Source organism: Syngnathus leptorhynchus, chromosome 9 (genome assembly GCF_054491065.1).
Source record: "Syngnathus leptorhynchus isolate UIUO chromosome 9, UIUO_Slep, whole genome shotgun sequence".
NCBI lineage: Eukaryota > Metazoa > Chordata > Actinopteri > Syngnathiformes > Syngnathidae > Syngnathus > Syngnathus leptorhynchus.
Window position 1 is genome coordinate 12,825,633 of NC_141203.1, and position 23,633 is coordinate 12,849,265.

At 41.2% G+C, this 23,633-nt stretch overlaps 1 protein-coding gene across 2 annotated transcripts in view; it reads left to right on the forward strand.

Moving 5' to 3' along the window:
* lrp1bb (low density lipoprotein receptor-related protein 1Bb) overlaps positions 1–23,633 on the forward strand; it is a 132,248-nt gene that overhangs the window by 20,898 nt on the left and 87,717 nt on the right. For both annotated transcript variants that reach the window (XM_085920507.1, XM_085920506.1), the window contains exons 2-3: positions 13,713–13,835; positions 22,709–22,846. In XM_085920507.1, the coding sequence (XP_085776633.1) occupies positions 13,713–13,835; positions 22,709–22,846 (261 nt within the window). The remainder of the gene's footprint in view (positions 1–13,712; positions 13,836–22,708; positions 22,847–23,633) is intronic.

The window sequence follows — 23,633 nt, forward strand, 5'->3', positions numbered from 1 at the left end:
ACGGAGCGCCGCCAACTGCTTACTTTTTCCCATCCAAAGATAATTGGACAGTGCAACAATGGCATACAGGAAAGTGCCCAGATGGGAAGGCAGATGGCGAATGCGAGCCGAGAGAAACGAGCAGGGCGGATGTCAAAAAGTCTCCGAGTATTTGGCGTTTTCTGCCAGAGGAGCTACAGCCGAGGCGCTTCTTACTGTTTTCTTCTAAGCCATTAACTTGAAGGGTCACGGGTGAGCCAGAGTCGTAGAGAGAATGAGCTTCAACTCATGCGCCAGATGTTGATGTCACAACGGATGAGTCGATTTATGTGTGGAACTGTTTCCCATTACCCGAGTTAAAATGAAAACTAACAAAACAACGCGGTGTTGACAAAAAAAATGACTGTCCTGGCTGTCAGCTGATATAACACATAAAACGTCCCTAGCCCATTGAGTTAAAAAAACCAACAGCGTCTTCGTGTTCCAATTCATGAGGGCGTCTTAAGCTGATCCAGGGGCTGTCAATGAAACAAGAGAGGCCCCACCAATGCCGAGTGCATCAATATTCCATTTGGAGTTGTTTGTTGTCAGAGTGTTATTAGGTGCGGTCTGCGTGGGGTCGTTTCAGTCGAGGGCCGCCACTTGATTAGAACCATTCATCAAGTCTGCGCCGAGAGGATGAGGACGAATCCCCGGCGAGGCCGTGCGCTTTTGTCTTAACACTTCATTTCGTCTTGAGATTTGACAAACACCGCGACGGCGTTCCGTCGGCCGCCTCGCCAAACAGCTCGCCTAAGTGAATTAGCGTTGAATTTCGGTCCCTTTGGCTTTCAAACGACTTCCTCGTTAGGCGCCGAAACAATTACGCTCACGTCGTGGATGGAGTTGCAATTTTTCTCACAGGAGCCAGACTGAGAGATTAACCAAAACATGCGGCATATATTAATTTGAGACCTCTATCATTCCATTTCCATCCATCCCTTGGAGGATGCTTGGGGCTAATTTGCCCTTGAAGCTACTATTTCCTTGTTAAGACCGCAGGGCTTCACTTTCATCTCCGGTTTGCTTCTACTGCACATTTGGAACAAATGGGATGTATGGAGGCAGTGAAATGCAGCTTTGCATTGTGCGAAATGTCGATATCAAGTCATAACCTCGGGAACGAGCTCTAATGTTAGGCCGCATCTACCAGAACGCCAAAGGTCACTCTTAAGAAGTGTGTGCCATTGTCTGGCATTCACCGTGCTTAGAAGGCTTTTTTATCACGAATGGAAAATGCAGACATACAAACCTTGGTGGCTTTGACAATTTACCCGGTGGCAAACAAAAACAAAATGAGTGTGGATAAACAGTGTACGTCTGTCATGATTACCTGCCTTTCATGCTAATGGAGCTCTAACAAATGCGCTGGGAAATATGAAAATCTTACTTGAATCATTTGCCTGTTTTTGTTTTGCTTTGGCCTTTGACTCAGGGTTTTGTGTCAAACCTCAAGATTACATGGGTGTCAAATTAACAAAAATTGCCAGCAATATCTGTATTTTTTTAAGTGAAGACAATTTGTAACTTTAGTAATGACAGATGAAGTCGCTGCACAATTTGTCATGTAAAATGATATGGTGGGCCGTATCTGGCCCCCGGGCCTTGACTTTGACACCTATGCTCAAGAACGTCTAAGCTATAAATGATATTTGCTTGCATTACATAAGCCAGACAAGGACGTCCGGTGATGGCAAATAAAACCGTTCTGAATGTAAACCAAAGGGTGGCTGCAATTTTCAAACCTGCCATTCTCATGCCAAGGCATAAGAAAACGTGATCGCAATTGGTCAGTATACTTGTTTACACAATTGCAGTGAGACGAGTAGTAGACCATAGCACTGATTCCTTTTTTTTTTTTTTTTTTTTTTTAACAAAGAGCTGAGCTCATTGCAGTGACATGATCCAGCATGAGTGGGCATAACACATTTTCAGCGGGTCAGAGCAACCTTGACTGTAGCCAGAAAGTAAAAATCCAGAGTATGGAGTCTGTAAAAGCTTTAGTTGCGAGTCGTAAAGCAGACTGCAATAGATTTTTTTTTTTCGACGTCTAACGTTGTGGATTATTGCCCGACTTCCTACAGAAGCACTCAACAACTGCTCGGCCAAAATACTGACTATCCTTTAATATGTTCTAGCTGATGAATAATATTGATGCTTAAAATAGCTTTGATAATTCCACTAATTTGAATGTGAAGTGAGTCCTCATCCCAAGGTTAAAAACCAAATTGCATTCAGCGTCTGTTGTTCAGATTGCGGCAATAGCGACAAGAGCAATGCCAGGTGGCAAAACATTTGAAGAGTGGGAACTTGAGTCACCTTGCTTGCGGCCCAGCCTCTGCACTTTCTGGAGTTCCTGCGTGCCGGATTTAGTGACTCATTGTGACCCCGGGCCAGCAGAGTCTATCACCTTCAGATGGGCACACTGACTGCGGGTGTTCACAGCCTGAATCTTACACAGGTCAGGTGGCACAACACAAGCTGTCAGATCGGACTTGTTTTTTTTTTTTCACCTTCTAGTTGTGTTAATGCTGAGGGCAGAGCAATCGGTGGGCAGAGGTTAAAATGTGAAACTTGGATCGGAGAAGGTGGATTGTTCAAGCAAATTCATGGTCATGATCAAACAGAGCTTTGTAGAAGGGTTAGGGTTAAGATAAGATTCTCAATGACATCAAGTCGTATTAACCATTCAATCAAGAAAGTCGTGTTTGCGTTAAATATCACTGGATCTAATATGAAAAACAAATGACTTGAAAGAAGAACTCTGTATCAACAAAGTGAGATGTTTGCCCTTTCTTCTACGATAATGAAATACGTGTTCTATCGCTGTCATTCTTAATGGAACTCAAGTAGCCATGCATCCACTTTGCGACACATCATAACCTCCCGCTAAGATAACAGTCGCGCTAAACGGAACTGGATGAAAACATCGGTGACCAAACAATTCCAAATTAAATCAATGCTAATACTGACATCACTTCAAATGTAGTTGGAGAGCAGCTGGAAAAAAAAAAACTTCTTCCTAAAAGTAGAACGCACGTATCGTTTTTTTTCCTCTCCGAAGTGGTGTGGCCGTTATCGACAGGTAATTTTCCGTAGAAAGTCAACGTCTGGCAGTGATAGATGAGCCCTCCGCCTCGGCCATAACGCATGGGCTTTAACAGACTGCCGCTCCCCTGCACAAGCTTTGGCCCGTGCCGCCGTAAAGCGCTTTCTCAGAAGTGTCCTCCATGACGACAAGCGTTCCTGGCACCATCTTTTCTTTACTTCTTTGACTCATTCCAACCCACGTCCTTCCATTAGCGCGCCGTTAAGTGCCAACAAATACCTTGGGCCTGAGAAGACAATGAGTGAGCTGCCATTAAAAAAAAACACAAAAAGATTCTTAAATCCCGAGCTTGTGTTTTGTTGATGTGATATCAAGCAAGGCCCCTTAATGGTGTTTACATCCCCTTTCATCATTTAAATGGAATGAAGAAGCGCCGTGTGTCTTAAAGTGAACCCGAGTTGCCGTCAAGCTCATTAATTAACTGCCTAAAAGGTCAAGTGCCTAATGATGGTGCAAGTTGCACATTGTTCTTGGTGATTGGTCGCAGCAATCGTTGTTTTCACAGCCAATTGCACTCCCAAGTGAACGAAAAGCTTGCACTTACATCAACTGGACTTTTTTTTTTTTTTTAATCAATATGGAACAGACCGAAGAGGAAACACAGTGGAGCTTTTTTTTTGTTTTCTGGGATACGAGCCTTTGATGAAATGTTTTTTTTTTGCTTTGACTTGCAAGCACGACATAAATCGCTGTTTGTCAGATCACTAATAACACTTCAAAGGAGGCTCAAGTGTTTATCACAACTGCCAGTTGAAGTTTATTGCCAAACTAAACTAAACAGAGAATTCAACTTTCTCTTTTCAAAATCTTTCCGTGTGCTATCTTAAAGCTAAATAGCATTGAACGCAAATGGTACAGCGACACAGTACTTTATATATATTATATATTCTTTATCCTCTGTGAAGAAAGAGGTCTTTCCCCATTAAAATACACATGAAAGAATTTTATGCAATTTTGTCATCTTCATCATTGGCATTCCATCTCAAATCATCCCTGTCCTGTTCATCTTAATCCTGATGGTTTTGCACGACAGGCCACATCAGATGACCTTTGGATTTATTCTTGCCATATGTTTATAATCCAGGCGGTTTAGCGTGCAACCACCTCCCGTATCTCATTTTGGCTTTCCACCTTGCGTGTCAGACACAGCAAATTGATTTTAATCAGGCAATAACGAAGATCTGATCCTCCCTCTGTTGACTCACTTTCATGGCCCAAGGAGGCTGACCCAATCGACTCCTCTAATGGATTTGAGTCATAAACGCTTACAGTGCCGTCCGATACAGCAAATCTATTTCATCCGCCAAAGATTGATGCCGGTGCGCTGTTTGCTCTGATGTTTCCATTCTCTTAATTCATTTCATGTCTTCATCCTTTAATTCCTGTCAAGCGTTGCTAAAGAGGAAGTCTGACATCTGCTTTCAAATAGTCACCCCCCCCCCACCCCCCACTGAAAGACAAGCCGCTGTGATAGAACGGGGAACTTTTCAGCTTGTGTCTGATGCATACGGGAAATGAAGGTGAAAAAGTTTTCTTTTCTCCTGCATCGCTCATGTTCCTTTAGATTGCCCTCCATGCTGCAGTTGTACATTTGCATAGTCTTGTTTACTTAATAAATAATCCCAGGTTGTGGTGAAATGTCAATACGGGTGATTTGTTTGCGGACCTCCACTGCGTTTTGTTTTCATTTATTCAATGCTAAGATTAATAGTGAGAACGTGCATTTTAAAAAAAAAAAAAAACACGTCCGACACAAACAAATAATTACAAGTGACCCTAAATAGAGGACTTACAAATGAAGCATTGTAGCTATTTCCCCAAACAGTTTATAAAACAAGCACGGGTTTAAAATATGCAGAATTCTTTGTTTTATTTTTGTTATTTTTTAATTAGACATCTGAGAAATATTGTTTACAGCATAGCAAAAAATAATTGGATGAAAAATATGACCTTGTTCATGAGAATACTTTTGAGACGTATTTCTTCCGTCATGCTATCATATTACCAAAGGTAATATGTGGTTAATAATGATTAAAACATTCCTTAACATAGTTAAATAGGGTTAGGGTTACCAACCAAAGACGAACCATAAAACCCCCACTCATCCACATAAATAAATAAATAAATAAATAAATAAATAAATAAACTGACAAGGTTAAAACTGTTATTTCGGTCTTTGTAATTTTAAAAATGATAAAGTCTAAAGTCCGGCAGATATCAGCGGGATAAAATGACCCATAGTTTCTCAGAGGTAAATATATTCTATAATTGCAGATATAATTGAGGCAGTCTGGCTAAAATTTGCTTGAGGACAAGATGTTGGGAAAAACAAGCTGTTCTGGAATTTGTTAAACAAGAATCATGTGTTGTTTTTCATTTCCTTTCGTTCATTAGTCTTGGGACCCGCGGCACCTCATAAATGTATGCACTATGCGTCCACGTGCGCATTTGCATTTTAATACATGACTGATGTGTGTTGGTTTGTAAAACACTGCTATTTGAATTATTTGCTCGCAGATGTATTTACATCGTGCCCGCTCGGGTTCGCAGGTTATCATGTGCCGCCGTAATGATAATTAGATGCGAGGGCAGAAAAGATTTGATTTGAGTGCAAGATGTTGCATTCACAATTTTCTTGGAATAAATGACACAGTTTGGTGAATGAAAAACAACACTTCAGTTCTGCATTTTAATGGCGAGTATTTATTCACATTTCTGATCTCTCTCGGAGGGCACGGAAATGCTTTGACGCAATCCGCTTTCAGTTTTAGTGGCGAACAATTCAAATTAAAAAAACAATGCATAATGCATATTATTAAAGTAAATAACATTGTGTCAATTATACTTGCTAAAATGAATGAACAAATACAGAGGGATGAGCATCAATACATACTGACCAGATTGTTATTTTTCATATGCATATTTTTGGATGTATACGACAGGTTACGAAAGGTTTTCACCTATTTTTCAAGTGTCTTATCGTTTTTGAGGTTCTTATTGGGTTGACGCGGGAGGGTGCTTTGTCAGGTAGTGGGAGGAATACATTATTCTTGCATAAACCTTTCCTCACCACTCAGACGCACAATGGAAATTGATAATCCCACACCGGATGTGCAGACGTCTCTGCAGTCTGCACCTTAGCCAACGTGAAATTCAATTCAATCCATCAGGCAATGTGACATCAAAGTCTCCAGAATATTAAAAAAAAATGATCCAAAGACTAAGGAGGAAAATGTTGAGATATTTGTAAAAGTAGATTGCTCCAAAGAGCATATCTGTGTTCTGCACAGCTCTCCGGATCAATAGAAGTCACATCATTAACCTCGCTGGCAGAAATGTTGATTGACAGTCTAATCCACAATCTCTGATATGATGTGAATCTGTCTAACCTTCAGGCATTGCAAATAAATAAATAAATAAATAAATAAAATACAAACATTTTATTACCTGTAGGCTGTTCAAAAAAACAACAACCTTTCTGGTGAGCTAAGAAAAACAGCTTTTTTCAAATACTCATTCAGGCACTACAGAGGCATTCAAGCAAAACATTAAAAGGAAAAAAAAAAGAGTTAAAAATAGAATGGAAATCATTTTTATAGTGCTGAAGCAGAGCTTTAAAAAGCTTGTGGCTTGACGCTGTTGTAGTAGCCAAAAGATTTCTGAGGGTGTCTCAATACTTTTGTTGATTGACTGTGGAATGACGCTAATCAGATCTGCGGAAAATGATCCCCCACCTTGCAACTTGGGACAATCGACATTGGCTAAAAATGGAAGCTTAAATAAAGGGCAAGTCTATCTTAATCGCGTGCGTCGATAGTGAGGTGGCAGGCAGGCAGGCATTGCGACACAAATGTCACATTAGCAGTGGCGGCTGCTTGATTAGAGCGAGACAATTGAGCCAAGATGCCATTTGCTGACCTTTTATCAGAAATAACATTGTTCTTATCTTTGCAATCGCTCAATCCGTACGATTATGATACAGTTTCCAGAAGGCCTCCTTGCCATCGCCTTACATTCCTTCCTATGCTAAATCCCTTCGATTTGTTTTTTTTGTAGTTATGCTGCAGTCGCAATTCTTATTCGATTGAATATATGAATGCGTGTACTGTTACGTTGTTAGTGTACGTTTGTTTTCAGGCCGTTGCTTAAAAGATTTTAAAGCGCCTCGTTGTATAGCATTAAGCTAGCTGACTGAAGTGAATTGCATGGCTGTATGCATAACTCTGGGTTAGGTCTATCTAAAAATTGTTTGTACTTCAATCTCCATAACAAGTGGCAAGGATGCGATCCCTCCCCATAACAGCTCTGGCTCGCCTCACCTCCGATAATGCGGTTTAATCTGGAGGCTACGGCCGAGGCGCTGACATGCCCCGCGGAGAATCGGCGTGCCTTGGACAAACTCACTGGCAACCTTGACAGACACTTCACCCCTCGGTGACGGCGGAAGCCCTGTCTGCTTAAGCAGCTATTACTCCACCTGATTGGTAATCACGACATGGAGTGGAGTATAAATCCCTCAGACTGCTGCTGGTTAAGATAGAGGAACACAGTTATTAGGTGACCTTGGACAGGGCAGGGGGAAAAAAAAATCTGGGTGCCCGGAAGATTCGAGGATGAATGGCTTATCATCAACGCCATAATGACGCATTGTCATGCAAATGAAATTCACACATGGCTGCTACAATCTTTTCAGGGAACAGCTCAGTCATAACAAAAAAAATCTTGAGAGAAACACAGCATAGAGCTGTTAACCTCAGCGTAGAATATTAGCCGGGACAAATAACTTATTTGTCTAGATTTGAATGGATAAAAAAAAAAAAAAAAAGCAAACACAAAATTGTCTTATTTAATAGCGACAGTCGCAAAAAAGAATTTGCCCAGCTGACCTAGTGTACTGGATCGGAAGCCAGTCTTGGACAGGGGCCACCAAACTCCGGTCTGTGGGCTATTAGGTACCAATGGGCAGGGGTATCAAATTCATTTTTGTAGTCAGTTTCCCTCGGATGGCCCTTACGATTGATTGTCAACGTATTTGGCTCCAACCAACTGGCTATCGCCAGTCCGAATCTGGCCTGTTCACCCCGCTCCTCACAGTCTGAGCTGGCCAGACCTCGTGTGACGTTATCGATGTTGAACGACTACCGGGGGTGGAGCTGTGGCAAGAAATGATGCCACCTTGACAAAGTGATTACTGTACAAATTCTGGGCTCAGCGAGAGGCGTACATTTGTTATTATAAATTATTCATTGACTCGATGGCTTCAATGAAGATGTAGCATTCTTTTGATTATGTTGTATAACGCTTAATACGCAAGCATAAAGACAACCGGGGAAAGAAAATCTTGCTGACTGAGTCATTTGGTCTCTAAAGCAACATTTTTGCTGTTGAATAAAACATTTGGAATATTCGTGTCCTCTGGGTCAAAATGACTCGCCTGGCAAAGCTACTCTAAATAAAACAGACGGAATGAATTTCCAACACCAAATCAATTTTACCTTGACAAAACAACTTATCAATCATTCACTGTAAATTGTGAGAATGTGTCCTCGCCACACGGCGGAAAGATTGCATTCATTTCGAGGACACCTTTTGTAGCCTCCAGTAAATACATAAGCATGGTATAATATTGTTGGATTTCATTTACTATGTGGCTCTCAGTTTGTATATCCATGTAGTTGCTTTCTTACACATTGGAAATATGGTTTCATTCTGTTCCTTCGAGCAGGTCGTAAGCAGTGCACGCCGCTGGGGAGGACACGTCTTGTCGTGTTTGCGTGCCACTGATTAATTTAAGGCTGGATTTACATTGCAGATCCAAATCCAATTGAATGTCAATATCCCGTCGCTTTCCGTGCACAAATCCCATTTTGCTGTGTTTCATGAAACGACCTGCATGCACAGACGGCCAAATCGCATGTAGTAAAAAACAACACCGGACAAAACAGAAATAAACAATAGCGTATTTTTGAGCACTTCAAATCTTTGTTTGTTTTTTCTCCAAAATGGAGTCATTTGCTGGTCGGATATATTTCCCTCAAATTCCCCAAAATAGTGTTCATTGAGACGCCACCTAATCCAGCGAGCCTTATCGTCAGAAAAATACGGTACATAAATGACACAAATGTGAAACATTACATACACTTCAGTTGGCCTGGGCTCGCTCTTCCACCCGTTGATTTAAAGACCTTTTTTTTTATTATCTTCACACAAGAGCAGAGTTTATTAGATAAATGTGCATTCTATGTGCAATTAAATATTTTTCTGACACGATCTCACTGAGCAATGTGCTTGAAACAGATTATTTTTTTTACAGCCCATATCCACTGACGCCTTTGTTCGGTGTGTATTTTCGATTATTTTTTTTTTTTTTAACCATCACGAGAGTGCCAAAATAACAGTTCCTCTACAAGAAATTCAAATTCATTTATTTCCCTTGTTTATGGGAAATGTCAGTAAGCAGCCCCGGCCGGCACTGTGGCATGGTTCTTTTCTTCTTGGATTTATTGTACGGTTGGTTCTGCAGCTATGATGTCACACAATTTACAGTATAGAGCAGACACAGCTGTGGTTAAAACAACCAGCACGATTTATAACTGCAAGGCACACTGTGACAAACTGATCTATACCAGTGGGTGGCTTTTGATTGTGTTTTCTTAGTGCCAGCGTTTCCGTTGTACGCAGGCGGCACTTGGATTCATCAAAATTCAGAAGCCCATCTTTATATCCTCTGACATTTCCATTGATTTTTAACGCCGCAACGATTGCCTGTTGTTTACTGTACACGCAGCCGTGTGTCATGATCTTTAATAAGCACAGCCGGGTTATCTGTAGCTTTACTACTGACGATTTAATCTTGTCAGGCTTGCTTCCAGGAAATGGATCTTGCATCTCAAATGATTTTTTTCCATTTGAAATCAAATCAAAATGCCTTGGACTTCCAGGTTTTGCATTGTTTGTTAGCATTTCGCTGAACCGACTTATCAAATCTAAACTTATCAACACTAATCTTTGACTGAGAGCTGTCAATAAACATGGTTTCAGTTTTCTTTTGTGTGTAAGGATGTGTCATCGGTCCGATCACGTACAGAGATGTATTCCACTTTATTCAATCACTTGACCATTTATTTACTCTCGATTGGCGTTCTTAGACATGATTTCAAGACGCTTCATTATTTAAGTCTCACCTTGTAGGATAACATTTTGTTACATTGCACCTATACTGATAACGTGCGTACGTCTGTCAACACGTTTGAGGTGATGTCATGTTTTTTTTCACAACTCTTATGGATTATCTCAGACAACATGCATTTCAAGAAGTGCTGTTCGCAGGTACTTGCAGCTTCCAATACTTTAAATGAGTCCTATTTTTAAGAGAACTGCACTCGAGCGGCTAATATACTTTTTACGGTGAACTCCTAGATTCATGCTGTCAGGTTTGTTGGGAGACATTTTGCGCTGACGAGTTGGCAACTTGGCATCAATCACAACAAGCTTTGTCATGCTGTAAACATGTTGACAACCTGACAAAAAAAAAAAAAAAGATTATAAGTGCTGCTTCCAAGTGTGCAATTAAATAAAATGTGTTTTGGTCCTTCTGTGAAGTCTTCATTGACTTCAGCCTTCAGAACCCTATTATCACGATGTAAAGGTCAAGCCAAAAATCATAGGAAGGGTGAAAATGTGCGTTTTCCGTAGGAACCTCACAAGACTTACATGTGAAGCATGAATTATATGCATGAACAATTCATTTGAATGTTTGGGGATTAATGTCAAAGAGCTGCTGGCTGTGTCTGCGTTGTCCTCTGAAACATTTATAGGCTACAGCACTGTCCTCGTTTTTAATAATACATTGATTTGGCGTGCTTCTTGTAATGCTTATGAACAGTCTGTGGTGGAGGGAATTTAGCATCTGATTCTGTTCTGATTTGGGCAATATAAGTTCGTGATGGGAAAAAAAAAAAGAACAAGACCAAGATTTAACCTGTATGTCGTTTAAAATAAACAACTTGAGGTACGTGGTTGCACAAGTATGCACACCCTACCATAATTGGGGATGTTAACCCTGACTACCAGTTTCATGGAATGTTCTGCCATTGGATAAAGTTTGGAATGAGCTGCCCCTCCCCAGAACAAGTTGAATTCTACTTCCTTAAACCCTCAACTTTCGACGCTGATTAATGTTTTCTGTAACACGAGCACCGTGCAGCCGCTAGGACCGTGACGTCTGAAAATTGTTCATCAGTAAGCAGAGTCACGTTACTCCTTCCACTCGTAATATTCTTATCAGACTTGACTGGAATGGCATTTGAGCTAAATACCACATCCAGAAATACGTTTGTAATAAATATGGCATATTCAAATATTCAGGATACATCACACCTCACTTGATTTTTTTTGCTGGATTAACAATCTGAAGGCTCACGCCGAGACTGCGTTATACTGTTGTTACGCTTAATAGCCTGCTTAGGTTGGCTGGCGGTCTGGAGCTCATCCATTATGCATATGACCAGTACCTAGGCTGGATTCCACATTGACACTGTCACTAATCTCAGTGCATGAGATGGGATGAACGTATTCGGTGAATTAGAGAAGAGACAGTGCTACTATGCTATTTATCATCAATATATTTTGTAATAGAATTACCAGTGACGCAATCATCCAAAATTTCGTCGGTAATCGTATGGGTTTGAAGATTTAGTATGCTACGGTATATATGTACTTTTTTTTTCCCCCCTTATGCAGCGAAGCGTTTAGCCATGATAGCCCTTAGTCGAAGTGCAGCGCTGTCCTCGACTTTGGTAGCAATTGGGATGCCACTCTGCCTTACCTCAAGTCAAAACATAAACAAAGAAAAATATGCGCTGCCGCTGCTGCTTGGCTAGTAAAGCTTCTTGGGAGTACGGCAACCTTTTCTATTTGTCCGCCTCCTTTGTTCCTGCGAATATCCGGCACACTTGAAAAGCCGCGTGACTTTAATGAGCCTGGATGCTGTGCCAGTGGCGGCTGTCGGGTGACAGCAACGCAGCTCATGATAATGTGCCGGCCGGGCCCAGTGCCACACTCTTATGGAAATTCAACCCGTTTGGATTGTTTTTCTTTCGTTCTTTTGTTTCGTTCAGCTCTTCCCTCGCTCCGATATTATTTTCCTTCAGCTACCTGAATATAAATGACGTGCCTTTATTTTCTTGTTTTATTCCTTCAAATAGAATGATGCAGGGTGACGGACTGCTTTTTTTTTCTTCTCAACCGCACCTGTCCAAGAGAGGCTGTCTGGAGAAAAAAAAAAAAAGATAAAATGGAATAAGAGGTCATTTTGTAGACATATATTTGGCCCAGTCGCTTTCAAGGTGAAGTGGCTTGAAAAGAAATAAAACATCAATAGGTAAGAGGGCTGCAATGGCTCAAGGTTTCTATCACCCAATGAGAAAATGGCCCTGTTGTCACAGCCCAATGGTAATCATTTGGGCTTTAAAGGTATGGCAGACATTCCTTTGAAGTCAAACAATGAAAGTTTTGAGCGCTAAATAATGGAGGTGACACGCCGAGAGAGATGCGTGCAGTGCTTTCATTAGGCGCTGCAGATGTTCATTGTTTCCAAGTGACGCCGTCAAGACTCATTACATATGTCGGACACAAAATTTACTCGTAAAATGACTATCATTTATGTCACCGTATTGTGTATTCCGTTTTGTATCCATGGTGACAGTATGGCACTTAAGATGCTCATTTTGTACAGAGTCTGTAATTTTACACTAGTCCAGTCACACGCATACAAAGTAGTTTACCATAGCAGATATTCTGACTTAAAGACGCATTTGTTCATGATTTCCTTCTTGATTTAAATTCGTCAAATTTTTTTAAAAATGGGATTAAAAATGCCTTTGTGTCAAACATGAAATGATTGGCAAAATTTCACATGCATTGCATCACCAGGAAAAAAAGGAGTTCCGGAATGAATGAGCCGTTTGACCTCTGCAGTTCTGGTAGTGAATTTGCTGCAGGGGGCCGATAGCGTGTGGAATTGTCACTCCCTCTGAGAAGCCACTCTGCCAGAGTGAGCTAAATGTACGAAAAAGCAAAAGCATTTGGAGCCAAAATCAAATGGTGTCTGGAACTTGAGGATGATGTGTTCCACTTTGTTTTTTCCTCCTTTCAAAGTGTGTCGTTGATCAAGATGAATCTCTTGACATCTACCGGCAGCAAACATGTCAACACTTTGATGGATACATGCCATAATGAAAGACTACTATGACTCTTAAGTCGCCATCCCTCCGTCAAATCGAAGCACGACGACAACAAGACGGAGCAACAAAAGCAATTTTGCAAACCGCCTCGTAATCGTTTCGCCAAGTCAAGGACAGAGCCTTTTATGAGCATTTTGGACCACTATGGCCACAATCAAACATCAAACTCTTTGAATAATAAGCGCTGAGATTGCTGATGTCACCTTGCCACAAGCGGTTACAGGCCAGGTCGATGGGCTCCCAATCATCCTCATGAACTCACGTTGTGCTCAAAACATCTGACCCACTTTATCATCTCATACGTCATTCTTTTCCTTTCACCCTCCCCTTCACCCATCCAGAGGCCATCTTGTGCGACGTTGGCGAGTTTCACTGTCACGATCAAGAACGCTGCGTCCCCGAGGCCTGGCTCTGCGACGGCGAGCCCGACTGTCCCGATGACTCCGATGAATCTGACGTGACTTGTAAGTCAATCATTCCATCCGAGCCCTGTTTTGTTTTTCCCGCACCGCTCACTCTTCCGTCAGTCATTAACTCATTCAATACCAACCCAGTTGATATCTTTGACGTCTATAACCGTCAATGGCACTGAATGAGTGAAGAGTGTCTATTGTTGATTTTCTCACACACACACACTCCAACAATTTCAAAGATCATTTTGAAGGGTCTCATTTGTCACATTGACTTTACCATCACCCAATGATGATCATAGCCTGAAGTCATTGAATCTCTGTCCGTACCCATGCTAGCATGCTAGCACGCCAACCGCAATCAGGATTCTTTTAGCCCAAGAAAGGTGGCGCCTTCCTGAAAACCTTTTAATACTTCCATTTCCCAGTTTAGAGATATTTTCCAACACTCTAATTCGGTTTGAAGACGACCACCGTCCACAAATAAGGCGCGGATGGGCAACTTTTAATAGTGTGGCGTGTGGAGTCAAGCATGAAATACCGTTGCTCCACATACAGTGGCTGATGCGGATGCTGGTGTTTTCTCTGCTCCTCTAGCCCTGAATTGGCTCCATAAACCAAGCGTAAGCCTCTTAGAGAAGCATATGATAAGTTTGCACCGCCGGCCGGCTCCTAATCCATTAATGTGATCAAAATCGAGAAGCTGTGCCAAACACGCACTTAGTCTGCGCTACTAAAATACTTGCAAACGATCTGTATAACACACTTAACAAACGGTTGGCTTTCCGATGTATTTTAATGTTTGCCATATGTTTCAATTATACTCATTTTATTGCTGTGTTTTCAATGCCGTAAATCCGTGTTGGAATCAAAATGCGGGCGTGTAGCGTATATCTTGGTTAGTTTACGATTTATGTACTGGGAGACTATTATTTACGCACTCTGATGGATTATCAAAGTTCATTTTTATTTGGTTTATCTTTTTCTTATTCAGCAGAACTTGACCACGCATTGTGAATTCCCTTGAGCGGAGGTCGCCTAATGGAGAAGGCGACGGTAGAAACGCTTTTGACAGAAATTGAACCAAAGCGCTCCGTTGATGTCAACGTTATGTAATTAGAGTCAGCGGCTGTTTATCATGTTCGCAGCCACTTGGACATTCTCGAATGCTTGAACACAATCGAGGAGAGGCTCGCGAAGGGCGTTTATGCCTCGCTGACTGCTGTGATAATGCAGCGTTAGTATGAATACCAACGATTATCCTTCCCTTTGCAGGCGGAATGAATTACAAACATTGTCGGAGGGGCTTTTCTAATTGCGACTCTATCGTTTTTGAAATTGTGGATGCCATCCATAGATTTGCCAGCTCTCTTAAATTCTCTCGGTCAAACTGACTGACCCTGGCTATTTATAGCTTCAATCTACTATTTCTCCCCTCATATTCTTTGATTTGAATAAAATTTAAATACAACCTGAAGTATCACATTTACTGCGAGCGTCCCTGTCGAGTGCATATCCGCCACCCTCACGAGAAATATGACGCCACCTCGCTCTGTGCGGTTGCTTAGGGACAAATCATTTCATCTCCCTCCGGAAGGCCATTCATCATCACATCGATTATTGCAGCCTCTGTTATATTCACAATGCCGGGAGAAAAGACACCTTGCGTGTTCATTCAAGAATGGTGCATAGCTCATTAACATGGATTATGGATTGATAGAAAGGAGAATTAGATCAGCTTTGCCTAGCAAACGGAAGGCACGACTGGAATATATTTTTTTCAAAGGTGGGCTGCTGCATTATGGAACAATGAGCAATCATGAGCGTGTTTATGATAAGAAGTGAGAAACTAAGATAGTCATTGAAATATCTTGAATGCTTCAATTTTACTGTGAATTAATGAGTTCGCTGGTCATTGATGATCTTTTTCCTTTCTCGGTCATAAAGACATAATCGCTGGCATCTTTGGAGCCTGCGGGAAGGAGAGAAGGGAGGATTGGAAGAACCAGTGAACAAGTGGAGATAGCTCTTTGGCCTCCTGGGACTGGCCACTGACACTTTCTCCAAGGGGGAAAAAAAAAGCCTCCAGGAATTGCAAAAGAAACCCCGGTAAAATGGCAATTCTCCCAAGCCGGTGCGAAGAGTGCAGTGTCAAACCTTTCTTTTTTTTTGGCTGGGGGCAGCTGAGCATCCGATGCGCTGATGCGAAAGCGTCAACAAGGAATTCCAAATGCCAAGGCGGTTTGGGGAAAGTGAAAGGCAGCACAGATGCCATTCAGATGATGGCTTCTCTGTTTGTATTTCCATGAAAGCTTCCGTGTCTCTCAGCCCATTCTTGTATTTATTCTGCACGTTAGCACACAGTGTCTTAGGAACAAAATCCTTCATAAATCCTCTGGGGAAGGATTTGATAGACTTTTGGCTCATGTCAGAAATGCTGCTGTGTGGAGCTTTGTCAATCTTCTGGACATTTCTACCACTAAATCCTCTGAATTGTCAATGCCAGAGGTAAAGATAATAAAAGGGGTCAACGGCTGACTTCAAATACGAGGTCGGTCAGAGGAGCATTGTTTCACGGCTATTCGCAATCGTCATGGGTTTTTCCAGAGGAGACGATTCGGTGTCTTTTCTAAGAGTTAGAGCCTGGAACGAGAGGTGATGGGAGACAAATGGACACTTAAAAGTCTTACCACGGCGAACAAGCGGATCTACTGATTGGACACACCCATCAGTTTTTAAAACGCCAGGAACAGAAATGATCGGCAATTATGACACTTGCGACAAACCAAACGCAGAACAGTCCAGTTTTTTATAACTTTGTCTTTCACAGACTTTTAATTCCATTTTTTTTTTTCAATTTGGAGGTCCGGCATGACCTGGGCTTGGTCAATATCAGCCGCCTTTAAAGGCCACCCTGACCTTGGACTTCTCGACTCGATGTTCCATACCACAACCTATACTTATTATTTGCTAAACTTTCTTAAGGGCATCTTTGGTCAGCCTGCTCTCGTCTCGTCGGTCTCATCTTGGGGTTATTGGCTTTTCTTGCCGTGGCTCTTTATAGCTTTTTCCAAACGGTGTCAAGCTATCTTAATTCTCCTCGTCTGCAAGTGATTCTGCCGCATGACTCGTTCACTTCTGTGTTAGTATCCCTGGTGTTGCATCGTTCTTTTGCATTTCGGTTCTCGTGGAGCCCGTTATTATCGAACCACTACATTATGGTGACCCGCTTTGGTCTATAGAGGAAAATGTCTGTCTTGAAGCCTCCTCAATAAAAAGGAATAGCCACGATGATGTTATCATCTTACTGTCAAAACATGAGCGCAATTTTCCATTGTGTACCTTTACATTGGGCCATTTTACCTCAGTGGAGTATGTATCATTTTCACAATTGAAAGCTATTTTACGGGTATAGCTTGCAGGGACAAAATGCAAAGTCCTATGAAGTATCCGCAATATCACTCATGTATTTCAAGCAGCCTATAAACATCCTGGCGGGTATTTTATCTGGGAACTCCCATACTGAAAGTATCGCAAATGTGGCCGGTTGCCATGGGAATTGGCAGCGATCGGACGGCGCTTTGGACATTAATGTAGCGTCGAACCTTGTTATTAAGCTGAAGGGCAGGGCCCTTTTGCATAATGTAACGTTACCTTCCCACTGAGGTGCAGCCCTTCTGTTTACTCCAGAAATATGCCGCCAAGGTTACACGCTGATAGCGTCTCATGCATTTTGTACAAATTATTCGTGGAGAGTCTTTGAATGTTGACTGAAATTCATTAAATATGCATGTTTGTGCTTTTCGCTGCCGTATTAAGCGAATCGTGATCTGAGTCGGGGATCTCGCGAGTTGCCACGACATCACACAAACACTGGAGTATTCCGTTCGAGTAGTAATTGCATGTCATGTCTGCTAAAGCGTTTGTGTGATTTGACATCAAATGCGACACATTGCACTTTGCTATCTATTAAACCTATGAAGTGAGCTCTTTGTCGCAGCCGAGTTATTATTTAAAACAAAGGCGTGATGAGTTTTTTAACACATAAAAACATAATGAATTGTTGAGTAAGTCAGTCGTCTGGATTTTTGGGGAGCGTGACCTATTTCACACCTTTATCATGATTGTTGACTTGTCTTATTATTAGCGTGAGTGGATTTGGTCACTCGGAAACAAACAGGCTGTCTCAAAATTATCCACGTCAGAACGGAGGCACTGAGAGGAACACGGTATTTTCACACTTGCCGGTTACGTCATAGTGAGCGAACGTTTTGAGCTGGGGTGGTGTTGGAGTCATCTGCTTGATGCTCAAATTACACAGCACAAATGTGACGGTAGAAGAGCTGCATCGCTGAGTTTGCATCGACAAAGAGAATAGATAATGCTTACTTAGAGAGTAAGCAGCAAAAGGCTCACAAGCAAGGGCGGGGCGATGCCACCTCGAAAAAAAAATCTTTGATCCACCAGGCCAACATCGGATTTCTGATGAGACTGATATTAAATAAATGAATTAAATAAATCAATGTTTTTAGCTTAAGCCAACTACCGGCAAGCTATACATTCGAAGTTTTGCACTTTTTTTTTTCCTTGGGCAATCGTACTGAGCGAGCTTCTTGGAAAAGCTTCGGTGTTCTCGAACAAACATACGGTCTGCTATCAGTGCCATCTCCAAAACACTTTTTTTTTACTGGCGTCTTAAAATAATATCACCCATGAGGTTGTTATTTGGCATTTCAACAACCGACTTTGCAGCCACCCACTGCTTTCTGTCTGCAAGAGTTGCACTCTATAATTGCAAAAAGAGCCAAATGCTGTTTTTGATGAATACCGAGATGTGAATTCAGAATAATCAGACACCGTGTTGCCTAACAAAGAAAACAATGCGACGATTCTTATAGCTGAAGTTAAGCAAGTCGTAAAGCACTGGAATGTTTCCCCCTCCGCACGAAGCAATTAGCAAGGAATAATTGAATGTTTCTTTCTCAATCAACTTGTAAAAACACTGGCAGCCTTTGTGTTGACTTGCTTGATGATGTTCCCATCTTGAAGGTCAATGAAGCTCAAAATTGAATAAAAGCCACACAGGAGAATCGCGATCAACGACCGGTCAGCGTGAACGGCGTCCCCTTGAGATACAAGCGTGGCGGCGTTATCACTCGCTCAAATGGCAAAACAGAATAGAAGCTTTTTCATCACAGGTCTGAAAAAACAAAACATTGAGTGCCCCCCCCCCCCACATCTAAAATAAATAAGAATCCATGTTTGATTTTGGCAATTTTTTTAGGTATTGTATTTACAATACAAAAAAACAATACAACAATTAAAAAATTATACTTTATTTTACATTTTCGTAAATATTTTTTTACAATACAAAAAAAACAATACAACAATTAAAAATATATACTTTTTTTACATTTTATTTTACAAATTTGACAAATGTCCTTGTCTATTTGACATATTTTAGTAAGGCAGCCAATTTCGTATTGTTTTTCGTTTGGCATTTTCTACCTACTGTTTGATTAGTGAGTCAGCTTTCTTTAATGATTTTTTTTGCCTCCCGAGAAGGCTCCCTGCCCTCTCTTGTGCTCTCCCACCTGTGTCTCTCCATCCCATTAAAGCAGTAAAATTCAACTTGTTTTTTTTTTTTTTTTTCTTCTTGTCACATTTTGTCAGAGGTTCTGTTTTCACATCACAACACATCTCTTGTTTGTGCCAGATTTCTTTCAAAAAAACTTGCAGTTCCTTCGCCACGACTGTACTCACCATTATTTTAATGAATAAACATTTCAGTTCACGGACCCGTCATTTATATCCAGCGAGGCCAATTTGTGAGATTCTAATAAGACGTCATTGATCCCTGCTCAGTGATCCATAACTAATCCTCCTTTAAACAAAGAATAAGTGTATTGAACGCATCCTTTGTGACAAAGAATCACTTTTTCCTGGATACGTACATGCAAATGAAGCTCAGTATGAATTCCTTCTAAATACTGAGATGATTCTTCCACACCAGTGGCCTCATTTATTAATGCCCAAAGAAAGTCCGTTACAGAGATATGGAATCGTTTACGATGGGTTGTGACGTTTTTATGAAAGCAAAAAAAAAAATCAAATGTCCTCATTACTACCAGATAGATGAATGCTGCAATCTTGAATTTGAACGAACGAACAAACAAACGAATCCATTCCATTGTTCTGTCCAGCTCGTCAATCTCCCTCATTTACCGTCACGTCACATTTTCCTTTTTCTCTACTCATTGAAAAATGTGTTTCCCCATATTTCTTATTCATGCGGTCCATATTTGTTGATGTCGCCCGGTGGCTTTCTTTGCTGTGAATGTATGTGCCGCGTTCAGACGAGGCGGGAGTGTTTTCCTCAAATTTATCACTGTGTTATTAAAGACTTGAATAAATATTGATGTACAACTTAAATGTTTCTCGCTCTGCTCGCGAGCGCATATATTTCCCCTTTTCATATGCCGGGAATTGTCTTGACTCTTAGTGGAGGTGATGATTAAGCTGCTGTTTAGAGTATTTGCCCATTTCATCTCGGCATCTGGTGAATTGATCAAAACCTAAACCCAGCCAAATTCATTTGATTTGATTCTTTTGGTTCGAGTACTTTTCAATGAACAGCAGCCAAGAGTAAGCAAGTACGTGTACAATTTTAAACACGACCTGATCAATTCAAACATGTCTCGGGACTGAAAACAACATTTAGTCTGTCACAAAGTAATTTCAAATCTCGTGCATACCGATGAGGCGCACAGACGGCTAATTATGTTGATTCTGCCTGACGGACCCGTCCAAGATGTTCATGTGCACCCACGCTTTTTAATTGCCGTCACCTTGCCGAACTTTACCTCGGAGTTGTTCAAATTAGTTTGTGATGTTTGGAAACGTAATTAGTAATAAGTGTCTGCTTGAATAATCTTCAACTTGATCAGGCAGTGTAAAAAAAAAAAAAAAAGGGATAAAAAAAGACAACCGTCAGGAAATAAATACGTAGAATCCAGATTTCCACCAAGAGTAATATTAAAACAGTCACGTCTCATCTTCAAAGTCACCGTTTGACAGAAAAAAAATAAAATAAACGCATCAGAGACCAACGTACAGGATTCACGGTACATAGTTCAAAATTCCTCAATTGCCTTTGTTCGAGGAAGCATTTAAAAACATTAACGGCTCATGTCACACCTCTAAAAAACGATTACAAGTGATTTTTATTTTTTTTTTTTACTGTACTGCACGTCTCTGGCTTTAATTCATCAAAGTTGAGTTGCGGGAAGAGCAACCGTCGGGAGACCATCTGTGAACCTTTGCGTGACAGATCCGAACCACTGAATATTCATTTGCCATCCTCCCCTTATCACATTAGATTAGAACCCATGTGGCCAGCGGAGAGGAGAGAGGTTGACAACGCGTTTAGCTTGTCAGGGACCTTTACAGCTGTGCGTTAAATAGCACATTTGCCAAACGGACGGGAATGTGTTGAATGTTCCGGGACACTGTGTGTTCCCTCGTGAAAGAAATGCCCTTTGTTGCCAGTACGTAGTACAGCACTTGGGATACTAAGAAATTAGAAATACTGGACATTTCTGAAATACATTTTGTATATTTTGGAGACACACAGCAGATCTTGCACCGGTTCTTCCGCATGTGGTATTTAAAAAAAAATACAAAAATTAATATATATATTAAAAAGAATGAATAAGGATGAATATCAATGAATTAATTTCTACACTGATTGCGATTGTGACGCATGCTGATGTAATACCTCTGAAAGAAATATATTGACGTCTCCCACACAAATCTTTAAAATTGCACCACAACTTAGACCTGCTGTGAGCTGGTCTCAGATCCAGTCTTTTACCAAATGATCCGGTGTGAGTGTGATGCAAAACGTTTTATAAATAGTTTTTCATCAAATACAAGCTGTTAAAGACAAGGGCACTGACGCAACACAATATACTGTGTAAAACCGCCGTACTAAAAAGACGATGACGGCAAAGTAATATTCATTAAAAACCAAGGTCCCCGAAACATTTCCATGGAAGCGCGTGGGAGGAGAAACAAGCCCGAGTTTTTATTGTGCCATTACGGAAGCCATGGCAGCGTGCTGGCTTTTGTGTAAATCAACACGCCGTGACAGCCCCTCATTGGAACGGGTACAGTCTGTCCCTCACAAAATAGAAATGGACGCTTTGAATAAGTCGTCAGCCACGCGAGATGCTCCGTGTGTGCTGATACGTGACTTCTTACGAGCCGGATAACTTCCCAGATTGCTTGGGATGGCGTCACATGAGTGATAAATCTTTCCCATTAGGCGGACGCAGCGGTGCCTCTGTAATGGTCATGTTGGTGGAGTTAAGGTAGAGATGCGAGACATTGGTCAGCTGTGTTTGATTTGCTCCCACATGAGTGAGGGTCACCCATGTGCCTCATGAATCCTTAAACAGCTGCTCTCCGCCGACTGGTAGCTTGACTTTGGACTTTCTTTATTTTTAAAAGGATTGTGCAAACATCTGCGCTGTGCAATGTACAAGGCTGTGAAGTAGAAATGCATACACTGAGGTTACTTTGACTCCTACAAGAAAATCTTTTATCCTTTAAGGGGATCTCAAAAGAGGGGGAAAAACTGTTTTCCTGCATAGAAAGGAAATGCTAATCACAATGCCGTATTCATTTTCCACTTCTTCAGAAGGCTGGCGGGCGAGCTGGAGCCGAGTCCAGCACCATCGCAAATCGGGGGTTCCTTTTGAGGCGCGGCATTGTTTTTTGAATACCAAACAACATGGCACACCATTTATTGCGACAGAGACTCTCCACGCTTTGCTTTTTAACCCCTCTTTGCAGTGTATTGGAATTCTTAAATATGAATTATCGACCTTTGTTGATTAGCTTCTGCTCTCTTCCTTTTTTTGCAGGTGCACGAGAGATCGTGATCAGATGTCCGCTCAATCACATACAGTGTATCGGGATGAAAAAATGTATTCATTTCAACAAACTCTGCAACGGGGCAAGAGACTGCGAGGACGGCTACGATGAGGGAGTCCACTGTCGAGGTCAGAACATCACTGCAGTTTTTACATGAGCAAACAAAAAGTCAGATGCAAACAGATTGTTCTGCGTCTGGAAGATTGTGACCGCTTATATGACTCTGTAATTTATTTGCTATTGGGCATACTTTTTTCCCCCCCCCCCCGCAGTTGATGTATTTTCTTGCACAAGGCAATAAAAAAAAAGCTATTTAGGGGATTCATTAAACATGCCAGTGAGATCTGTTTTAACCACTCGGGTAGTTCAGTTTCATAATCACAACAAACTTGAGATCTTAACAGCTGCAAGACTTTAAACATAAATAAAAAAATAAAAAAATCCCATTTATGCAATTGAAACAAAATGTTCTCTGACGTAAATGCTGTCAGCCAGGTTGTGCGAGCGCAAAATGTAAGTGAGCTTTATTACATTCTCAATGATGAGCCATTAAAATCGCTCCATTAGTTGATGTGAGTCATACATCAGGCTTATGGCCGGCAGTCTTAATGCAAGAGCCTTCGGTGTTTTTTTTTTTTTTTTTTTTTTAAACATTTTTACACGCTCAAAACTGTGCCATCGAAATGTAATTACAACATTGCCTGATGAATGTTGAATGAATGACATTTGTCATCCGTACTTGAATATCTTGAACATTGTTTGCTTTCAAGGCCAGTTTTCATTATTTCGTTAGTAACACAATGATCACATAGATTTATTTGGTTAATTATATGAATGAGAGCTATTAAAAAAGTTCTTCTAATGTCACAGCCTGTGCTGCAAGTTGAAGCTATGGCGCCTTCGAGATGTCTGAAA